The sequence below is a fragment of the Onthophagus taurus genome, chromosome 2, assembly GCF_036711975.1.
Source record: "Onthophagus taurus isolate NC chromosome 2, IU_Otau_3.0, whole genome shotgun sequence".
NCBI lineage: Eukaryota > Metazoa > Arthropoda > Insecta > Coleoptera > Scarabaeidae > Onthophagus > Onthophagus taurus.
Window position 1 is genome coordinate 1,155,172 of NC_091967.1, and position 11,606 is coordinate 1,166,777.

Genomic DNA, 11,606 nt, shown 5'->3' on the forward strand with positions numbered 1-11,606 from the left:
CTAACACATAATTCAGCCCTTTTCCGACATTATTTATAACTTTTTCTAATATGGTCCAACGGAATTTCTCTAATAACAGTTTCAATTTTTTTGTATTAAACGGTCTAAATTGTTATTAAAATTTTCAGTGTACACTTTTTATTTTACATAACCTCAAAAATAAAAATCCATAATAAATAAATCCGGACTTCTTGGCGATTATGGTTGCGGATCCTATTAACCAATCCATTCTTTTCGAAATAACGTATTTAAATAATTTCTAATTAAAATGGTCGAATGTGGGCCGCAATGTTTTTATGTTTTTTAAAAAAGTTTTGTCTTTCAAAATTTTGTACCCAAGAATTCGATATCTAAGAATTCGAATTCGATCAAATAATTCGATAGTGTGGTTAAATTTTGGTTTATAATACGACACCTTACCATAATCCATTGCATTCGTTACTGCAACAATCGGCCCCGCATCATGTTCATCTAAAAGCTTTTTTTCCTTCCTTTTATTTTCCACATTACCCGTTTCCGAAAATTTTTTAACAACTCTCTTAATTGTTTTTTTATCTACTAAAAATCCAAATTTTTCCTCAAATTGCCTTAAAACTGCATTGTAACTAATCCATAGCACTGCACTATAAATATTTTATGTTGTAATGTAAACATGATCAATTAATATTTGACAATAGGCTAAAGCTAAGTTATGAAATGATAATCGTTAGTTCACTCAGATCATTTGTTTTTATTGTAAAACGGAATATTAGAAAAAAATTTTCAAGAAAAAGCTCATTTTTTCTTTTATATGCTAAATTAATAAAATTCGGCATATCGCTATAATTTAAGATAACAAACATTTTATTTTAATCAACTTTTGTTGTACATTGTTCAGAAAGACCACTTTACCTGCAACGGTTAACAAACTTCTTGCGTTAACTTTGGTACTTTGAGGATATTTGACGTAAAACTTGGTTATATTTCGTTTTATGACATCCAGACTTTAATTGCAAAAGATGGAATTTGAATTCAAAAATTTATCGTCAATTATACCTTACGGGGACACAATCCGGGGACACACTGTATATAAGAGGTTGTCTAGGTTCGTACGCAACCATACTGCGCATTACGTCCCATGTGGAAAATAATACCGCCAAGCAATTCAAATTAAACAAATGCATGGAGTACCACATGGCCATGAGGTTGCGTGCGCAATCCGTGATCGCTTACGTCACGAAACACTCCTGCTCTTGCCCCTCGCCCACAAACTAAAATCAAAGTATTGCAGCATAGGAACTTAGACAACCTTTAATATCTAAACCTTGGGATAAAACTTGTTAGAACCGTTATTTGAAAATAACAAATGGCCGACGTCTTAAGTTGTCATCAAACTCGTTGAAGAAAAATAGATTTAAAGAAATAAACGTTATTCAAGAAAACTAATAAATCTTTACCCACAAGTAAGTATTGATCAAAATTATAGGAAACTCTTGTGAGTTGTTCTTTGAGTTTGATTCTTTGATTTTTCTTTTTGTAGGTTATGTTAAATAAGAAAATAAAATTATCATCCGACTCACTGCGAAAAAGAAAGGATTGGAGTTCAATGTGGTATCTGGATTATGGATTGTCTCTTGTGTTCGGAGCATTAACTAATTTTGATTGTCTACAGGGAAATTCTTCTTACGGGAAATTGAACTGCTTGTTCTTCGGAAATAGGGTCTTGGATGATCTCGAAGAAGTATCAGTAGTTCTCGGAATAGGTTGTAGGATGATTCTCTTTTTATTTTAATATCGTAAGTTGATTTGACTTTAAAAAACTATCTTAAATTTTTGAGGTTATCTCTTGAGATTCAAAATGTCTTCTATCTGACGATGCGGATTCGACGCTAGTCAGACGACGACTCTCTCACTCCCTGTTCGCGATCTCCTTATATACCCCCGCACTCCAACTGTTTTTTCCTCGTTTCTGATTGGCTCTTAGCTTCGCGCCCTTTTCAAAATTCAAAATTCTTGCTTCGAAACTAGCGTCATCTCTTGATTTTTCTCGGAATTAACCTTCAAAATTAAATTCTTTTTTCCTTGATTTCTCCCTTATTCCTTTATGAAACGTAATAAAACTTCGTATTCAACGTTGTCTTTTCTTGTTTTCAGACATACATTGGAGTACACGCCAAATTTCAACAATGAGTAAAGTTAGAAAAATTCAAATTCAAATCAAGGATTTCTTCCTCAAATTAACGTTAAAACCTCAAAAGATGGATGAAAAATGTGCTTTAGGAGCTGAACTATAATAATTGATACTTTTGGAAGCAAACAAAACGGTTTAAGATAAGATTTTCACCAACAAAAAATCTCTCTGTCACAATTTCTAGGTTATGTTCTCTCGGTGAACTAAGAGAATGTTAAAATTATCACAGTTTTTATAAAATGGGTATTTACCCCGATTCAGGGTAAATACCCAAACAGTACACATAAAAGTGATACAAGTAAAAATATAACAGATTCGGACAAAAATGTAGAGGAACATGATGAAATGAGCGTTGAAGACGAGGAATTGTCAACGATCGAAGACGTATTATTATCAGGTAACCACTTGAGCTTTGCCACAATGTTGACCGCATCATTTACGCCAGTTCTTCGTAGGTCTTCATTTCGTATGTGGTCCCTCAGGGTTACACCCAGCATCGACCTCTCCATCTTTCTTTGCGTTACTTTGAGCCTCCTGGTAATGGCCACCGTTAATGTTAAAGTTGCGGAACCGTATGTCATAACCAAAGGAAGCACGCATTGATTGAAAACCTTTCTTTTCAAATATACAGGAATATCGCTCATGAAGATGTCTCTAAGTTTCCTGTAGGCTGCCCATGCGAGTATCATCCTTCTATTTAGTTCGCTTGTTTGATTATTATCTTTCGATACACGAACCTCATGGCCAAGATATATGGCTGCGATGCGAACCAACAGAGATGAGTACTTTAAGAACAATAGTGGAAAAGACAAGAAGAGATAGAGTAAGGAACAAAATTGTAAAAGAATTGTGTGGACTCGGAGATCTCATGAGATTTGCTAGGGGAAAAATAAAAAAAATTAATGAGTACTTCCAAAGAATGGAAGAAACCTGGCTGATTAAGACAGCAAGAGACCAAAGATTAGCTAGAAAGAGATCCCGGGACACCAGGAAGTTGGATTTCCAGCTCTAATGAATCACCATAAATGTTGCAACCTGAATAAAAGAAGAAGAATAATAATATTACTTAATTTTCAATTGGAAATCAACAATCTCATGGATCTTGGAATCTTGGATTTGATGGAAGTGCAATATGACTGGAAAAGAATCAAACAACAAGAATTAATGAAGCACAAAAACTGAATTTAGTCATTAATATTAGACTGATACTCAATTCAGGACATTCAAAGTTATTTTTCAAGCATTAAAGAAATCGTTAAATATTTTCGAAGAGTATTACGTAAAGGAAAATGGTCTGAAATTTGTTAGACAGTTAAGACAAAGGCACAAATCGCACGTAGCTCTATGCTGAGATGGAACAGGAAAAATAATATGTGATAGTGAAATGAATGACATTTGGAAAAATTATTTCCAAAACCTGTTAAGCATCAGAAACTGATTTGGAAATAGACAGCAGTCCATCACACCAAAGAAAGGATAGTGTCATGGAACCTATATCAATTAGTGAGGTTCAAAACGCAATCAATGCGTCAAAACATGGAAAGGCATCAGGGATTAATGACATACCATCGAAAGTATTCAAGATAGAAGTATTCATTATCACCAATATTGATGTTAGAGCTTGGAACAAGATTTGTCCTAAATTTTGTTGATATTTAGCCCGACTCAGTTGCATACTTCAGCATCAGTTTCATCTCTCCAAGACTATCCGAAATAAGGACTATATCGTCCGCGTAGCGCAAATTACTTAGGTATTGCCATCAATGTTTATACCTTTTTGGGTCCAATCCAGTTGTTTAAATGCACTCTCCAGAACTGTGATGAACAATTTGGGTTCAACATTATATTGCCTTGTCTTACCCCACGCCCAATGAGTATTCGGTCAGTACTTTCATGCAATTTTACCGTCATTGTAGCATTCTTGTAAATGTAATAAATAAGTTTGCTGTATCGATAATGGACTCTGCATTCTTGAAGTACTTACAAAACTGCCATCAACTCAATTTAAATCAAATTTTATAAATACCTCTAAATACCCATCTTAGATAAATACCTCCGGGTATATATTGTGATAATATGTGTATTCGTCTTTCGAAAATGAATAAAAATAATCAAAGTGATCTGAAATAATTGATTTTGATTCGTTCTGGATTACACACGAGGTAAGTGAGTTATTTTTTTAGAAATGGTATATCGAAAATAAAAAAAAAATCTTAACTTCTTTGGTTTTACAGATGTTGGTGGAATTGATTGAAATCTTGATTCCTCCCTGGTTTGAACTGCTCCTTTTTCCGCCTTGGTGGAATGTGCTGGTACCCCCTTGGTGGTTTTCCGGAAAAACTATTCCGATATCTTCTTTCCCAGGTTGGTTGTCGTACTCTTCTTAATTAATTTTAGCTTATTTTCTTCTCCCTCAATTGTAAATTTCTTTGGTTATGTTTTTTGGAATAATTAAAGAATACCTGTCCCACTTAAAAATCGATGATTTTTTTTTTAATCGGTAGGAAATGACTCAAAAGATGTGTTAATGATAAAAAAAAAGTGCGGAAAAGTGTAGTACTTACCGAAAAATCACTTTAAAGTTGCGATTTGACGTTTCTTTTTGGAAGTTAAAAGCAATGTTAAAATTGCATTTTCGTATTAAATTCTAACCTGAAATTGTTTAATTTATACCCACGCACAAAATAAAAAGTTATTTTCACTAAACTTGTTGAGATTACAACATATTTTCGGATGAAAACCTTGTTTCTTAGGCTATCGATGCAGAACGACAATTAAATGGCGTTAGATAGAATTGTTTCTACCAAATGTGTGCTAATAGACTTTATGTTAATAGATTGTGTATCAATTGATCTGTCAAACGACTAAAATATCTTTAAATTGTAAATATCAATGATAAATAAGTATAGTAGCTTATTTAATAATAGTTTGCTTAAATTAAAATAGTTATTAAAAAAGACATGTGTATACATGGTTACAAAATAAAAATAAATAAATAACCCGTGTGACGATAGCAACAAACTGTGCATTTAACCAAATGACAATTACAACTGACAACACAAGCAATGTTAACCATGTAGTTTCGTATTAAATCCTAACCTCAAATTGTTTAATTTATACCCACGCACAAAATAAAAAGTTATTTTCACTAAACTTGTTGAGATTACAACATAATTATTCATAATAACACCTATGTGAAGTTAGTTGGGGACTAAATAGCATTTTACATGTATAGTATTTTGATTATAACATGAAAACCAGTGAACCGATTTCGATAAATAATGTCTCATTCGAAAGCTTAATCCTTGGCCAATACGAAAGTGGAAATGCCCGTGAAAATTTGAAAACTCTTTCGAATTTCGCTAAAACATCAAAATAATGCGAAGATACACGAAAATAACACAAAATTGACCTTCTTTAAGTGGTGATAACTCGTAAACGATGTACCCGATGATCAAAATCTATACGTCACTCGATTCGTCATAGTGTCTTCTATCGAAATCACAAAATGCTTGATTTCAATTCTCTCCCGCTAAGTTTATACAGCCCTCGGAATGACACCATCTTCGGCTCGTTGTTTATGCACGTGTGAACGCTCGTGCTATTAATTAATTTTTAATTTAAACTAAATCGACTATAATTAGAGAACAGTTTGACGGATTTTAATGTTTTATATCTCAATCGAAAGTTTGTGTCTGGCTGAATGCTGTTGTCGAAATGCCCGATTCGAAATATTTCAGGATTTTGATTAAAACACAACAAACGAATTAATTAAACACATCAATTATCTCCGTAACTAATTGACCAATTTTAGTCATCAAAATCTCGGTCGAAAGAATGATCTGCAATGAATGCGAAGGTGGAAATGCCCGATTTCAAAATTTACTAATTATGTGCGTACAGCCATTGAAATGACCCCGCGAGAGATTTCGAGTCGGGCATTTCCACTTTCGTATTGGCCAAAGATTAAGCTTTCGAATGAGATTTTGATTATCAAAATCGGTTGACTGGTTTTCTTGTTATAATCAAAATACTATACATGTAAAATCCTATCTAATTGGGGACTAGGAAAATTTGGAGCTAACCTCGTATAGGTCATAATGACTAAGTGTCTGTCGTTACATAGACTGTGTGTCTATTAACTGTGTACAAGAGCGTCGCCAGATAGGAGCAAAGATAGATTCGAAAAAAGAAATTGAATAGAATATAAGATACAAATAGATTCTAAAAATCTATTTGAAATGTTTATAATCTGTTATCGCATTTAAATAGAGAGCATGAGAGTTAAATAAAAATTTGTTATTAAAATACTTCAAACCACTTAAATATTATAATTAGGATAATTATTAGTTAGTTTAACGTTATTTTGGAACTTAATAACACATATTATTGATGAAAATCCCTTTCGTAGTTACAAAGTTTTAACATCAAAAGTTCATAACGTAGGATGTATGACGTAAGATGGGTTTATGAGAAAGTTGAACTTGTTCATTCATAAGTAGATAGTTATTATTATCTTTATAATTTGTTACACATATTACACATATTATGTTCAGTCTTTATGTGGTGCTGAAAAATATTGGAATTTTCTTTAGTTTTATGTTTACGAATTCTAGTTTTCAGCCTCCTCCACATTTGTCCGATAGCAACAAACTTGTATCCGTAATTTTTTATCTACTTTCTTAGCTGATATCTTTCTTATTATTAGAGATAATTCGAGATAATAATTAGAGATTCTTTCTCTATCTAAAACCGGTCTTTGTCTGTCGATAAGTTAATACTAAGATCAATCTGTACTTAAACTACAAAGCGTTGGCTCTGTACTTAGATTAAATAGCTTAAAATTACCAAACTTCAAGCCTTTGTGCAATTGTTATCAAACCGATTTTTAAAAAACTATTATCACACTCAGAAAGAGCGCTCTTTAAATTTATTATATCTTAACCCGAGTTTTCGTTGGTAAATGGGTCTATCGGCGTCATGCTTAAATCGCCCTTAATATACATCCCTACACGCAAAAACGTTTAATTACTATTCCTTTAAACAAGTTTCTTATTTGATATTGGGAAAACTATAGAAGTATAGATCTATCTTATCTACAATTTGCTGCTCTTTCTAATGGTGTATAACACGCGGCTATCGCTGCTTGGTTATAGAATTTTTTCCTGGTGATATAAGAAAGTTAGTGATCCCAACAATGTTTAAAAGTAACTAAAACGTGTGAATTTGGTAATTTTTTGACCAAAAACGTCCTTGTGTAAGTCTATAACTTCATGATATACTTCTATAGTTTTCCTCATATCAAATATGTAAGAAAGTTGTTTAGAGGTAGAGCAATTAAACGTTTCTATATATAGAGATGTATATTAAAGGTGATTTAACCATGATGCTAATTGATATTGACCAACAAAAACCCGGATTAAGATATTTGAAGGAGCGTTCTTTCTGATTGTGAACACAGTTTTTTAAAATTCGGTTTGATAACAATTGCACAAGGGCTTGAAGTTTGGTAATATTAAGCTATTTTACGTACAGAGCGGTGTTCTTCATCTTTTATTGATTTTAATATTAACATATCGGCAAACGAGGACCGACGATTTCATAAAGAAAGAATCAAGCTTTCATATGGTGCATTTAGTGTTCTGCTATATCTAATAATACGAAAGATATCAGCTAATAAAATAGACAGGAAATTGCGGATAAAAGTTTGTTGTTGGAAGGTTTGTTGCTATCGTCAATCGGGCATTTCCACTTTCGTATTGGCCAAGGATTAAGCTTTCGAATGAGACATTGTTTATCGAAATCGGTTCACTGGTTCTCATGTTATAATTAAAATACTATACATGTAAAATTCTGTTTAATTGGGGACTAACTTCACATAGGTGTCATTATGAATAATTATGTTGTAATCTCAACAAGTTTAGTGAAAATAACTTTTTATTTTGTGCGTGGGTATAAATTAAACAATTTGAGGTTAGGATTTAATACGAGAAAATACATGGTTAACATTGCTTGTGTTGTCAGTTGTAATTGTCATCTGGTTAAATACACAGTTTGTTGCTATCGTCACACGGGCTATTTATTTATTTTTATTTTGTAACCATGTCTTTTTTAATAACTATTTTAATTTAACTAAACTACTATTAAATAAGCTACTATACTTATTTATCATTTATATTTACAACATAAAGATTGCAAAGAGCTTTCAGTCATTTGACAGATCAATTGATACACAATCCATTAACACAAAGTCTATTAATACACATTTGGTAGAAACAATTCTATCTAACGCCATTTAATTGTCGTTCTGCATCGATAGCCTAAGAAACAAGGTTTTCATCCGAAAATATGTTGTAATCTCAACAAGTTTAGTGAAAATAACTTTTTATTTTGTGCGTGGGTATAAATTAAACAATTTCTGGTTAGAATTTAATACGAAAATGCAATTTTAACATTGCTTTTAACTTCCAAAAAGAAACGTCAAATCGCAACTTTAATGTGATTTTTCGGTAAGTACTACACTTTTCCGCACTTTTTTTTTATCATTAACACATCTTTTGAGTCATTTCCTACCGATTAAAAAAAAATTCATCGATTTTTAAGAGGGACAGCTAATCTTAATATATGCCGGAAGCGAATCTTAGCGTCGTCGTTATTCATTTTTCACCCTTTTTTCGGACAAAAACTTCTCTTTTTTGTCCATCACCCTCTTTGATACCACAAGAAAAAGTGTAAAAAATTTGTATTTCTGAGCGCCATCTCTTATTGACATTTGGTTTTTCTTCCAAATTTTCAAAAATTACTTTTTAAATAAACTATATTTATTGAAATCCTTCAATGCCTGAATACTCTGAATTATTTCATTCCCCTTTGACACAATTTTTCACATTAATTCTTCTTTAATTCCAAAATTTATATTCCGTTTCTTTCAAAATCTTCGCATTTTTAATTTTCAACATTTCGGTTTTAAACTGATTAAAATCACTTGAATCTGATGTAATTCATTATAAGCTTTATGTTTTTAGGTATTTCAAGAAGTTTTTTGGCTGTAAACACCCATAAATTGAATACTTTAGATTTGGAGGTTATGTTTCGTTTTTTTTTTTGTGGCCTCTTTTTTTAACTAAATACAAGAATATTTCTTAATCTACGACGGAAATACGAACGGGTTTATCATTGATTAAAACATCTTTACAAATAACGACGAAATCAATGAGAACTATAACAAACTTTTATGAAATTTTTCAACCATCAGCTTTAACTATCCTCGATATATCAACTTTGATATCAATACGTGAGTTGTTCTTTATATTTTAATTATAATATTAATTTGAACGATTTGAAGAAGTACTAATAAACTTTCTAGGCTCTCGATTTACAAGGATTTTACGGAATGTCATTATTTCCTCTTTATTGTAATTATTTCTTATAACAAAACTATTGTTTATTAATTAATTAATAAAATTATGAGTGGAACCCAATATTATTACAACATCTAGGGTATTTAACAACACTGTTTATTTATAACAATAAATCAAGCTTATAAATATAATATACAAACATTTATCTAAAACAGTTGAATTGGGGACCCCTGCAGGAATTGGATTCTCAATTATAATTCGACCTTCAATTTCAGGCGCGACAACTTGAAAAGCTTGAAAGTATTCCATTAAGCAATTAATGATATGATCAGCATCGTTAGAAGATAACATATTAGATTTTCCTTTGCCTAATGAAAAATGTCCATCGCCGCTATTCACTAAATACTCCGTAGTGACAACCCCGTAGATGCTAGTACTTTGTAAAGGTTCATACTTTGGTGTTCTGCAAAGTGAACATTTCGCAAGAACCGATTTAACCCGCTTGCCTTCGGGTCTTGTAAAGTCGTACACAACTTTTAATCCTGACGGAATTAAAAACTCAGGTAATCTTCGGTGTTCATGACCTTTCGCACCGTGTTCTAAAGCTAAGAGTAAATCAGACCCGGATAATTTAATCACATAGAGTAAATTATTAAAGGGTATTGCTTCTAACAAGTTAATTTTATAAACATTATTCTTTCTTTTTCTGGGGATGATGCTTTCTTGTATCGCACCAACGTTAATTAATCCTATTGCAGCATCCGTCCACATGTTATAAGAAATTTTATCATATCTAGAAATGTTTTTATCATTAGGAATTTGTGGCAAATACACAAAACTAAGTTAATCTTACTTTGTTAAAAACCGCTTAGCGTTATAACGAACAAAAGAATCTGCTATCAAATTTCCAAAATTACATTCGTTATAAAAACAAGTCTCTCCATCCAATGTAACTCTGCTTTTGCCAACAAATGTTTCGTTCGCTTCCGTCACCGCAGGACGAAAGGTGTTAAGTAAGTCTGCAACGTATTTATCTTGTCCTATGTCTTCATTCAAAAAAATGGGCTGACCATGATATTGTCCTGTTAAACGCCTTGTATTATAGCTGACATGTAATTTACCTAGATATTTAGCTCTGCGGTAACCATGAGCAATCGCAAGTTGTACACCATCTAAACGCTTAACAATAAGTGGATACGGATCGGTTGGCTGTTCCATATCTGGAGGTGGACCATTCCATAAAAAATTCCTGGTATTTCCGCCGAGAATAATATCAACATATCTTATTAACCTGCTTAAGGTGACATCTGCCTGCAACCCGCCGTGACTTAATACTATAATTATGTGAACACCATCTTTTCGAAGAGACTCAGCGAGTTGACCTATAACTTCGATTTCATCCAAAACTTCCACGGAGTAGATTAAATTAGTAAATGCTTGCCTACGATTTTTTATGTATCCAAGAATTCCAATTTTTGTATTTTTAATATTAAATACAAGCTTTTTGTTAACTAATTTTGCGAGACTTTGTTGCTTAGAAAGACCGAGGTTTGATACAACGATTGGAAAATTAATCTTTGAAAGATATGGTAATAATCCTTTCAGTCCATACGCAAATTCTAAAGTGCCTAAACACTAAAAAAAATTTATATATTTATGTGTTATTATATTTATATTTTTGCATTTACCGCAGCGTCGGGTGTTAAAGAATTCATAAGGGCGGTCGCAATTTTATCTCTATGAATTGAAAACCATGGGCTACCAATGAACACATTTCCACAATCAAAATAAAGAACAGCGGGTCCTTTACCGCGCCGATAATCATCTCTAGCTTTATTTAACACATACGCAATTCTTGGAAAACCACCAACAGGTTTTTCACCTATTGAATTGAACGTTTCGTCAAAATATCCATTAATATCATTCGTATGGAAAATCAACAGCTCAATAGATTTAACCGAAATAATTTGTAAAATGTAAATTAGAAAATATGACAGTGGCGACATAATTTGACGTATTTTCTAAATCTTATGCAGTCATACCAACACCATGAAGGGGTGTCTGCAAAGTTTCCA

At 32.3% G+C, this 11,606-nt stretch overlaps 1 protein-coding gene and 1 long non-coding RNA gene across 3 annotated transcripts; one reads left to right on the forward strand and one right to left on the reverse strand.

The window, feature by feature from the left end:
* Positions 1–876: 876 nt before the first annotated feature.
* On the forward strand, positions 877–9,651 carry LOC139432779 (uncharacterized). Of its 2 annotated transcripts, XR_011642450.1 has the most exons (7): positions 877–1,442; positions 1,520–1,775; positions 2,134–2,567; positions 2,626–4,332; positions 4,405–4,534; positions 9,196–9,464; positions 9,537–9,651. It is a non-coding gene; the product is annotated as an uncharacterized lncRNA (long non-coding RNA). The 2 variants fall into 2 exon arrangements; XR_011642449.1 differs by having other exon boundaries at positions 9,196–9,651.
* A 20-nt stretch (positions 9,652–9,671) lies between these two features.
* Positions 9,672–11,603, reverse strand: LOC111422610 (protein 5NUC-like). Its single transcript, XM_071201583.1, has 3 exons — positions 11,220–11,603; positions 10,385–11,166; positions 9,672–10,324 (listed from the first exon to the last, which is right to left on the reverse strand). Exons 1-3 carry the CDS (start codon positions 11,535–11,537, stop codon positions 9,688–9,690), a joined length of 1,737 nt encoding a protein of 578 aa, XP_071057684.1. The 5' UTR covers positions 11,538–11,603; the 3' UTR covers positions 9,672–9,687.
* Between the last annotated feature and the right edge of the window lie 3 nt (positions 11,604–11,606).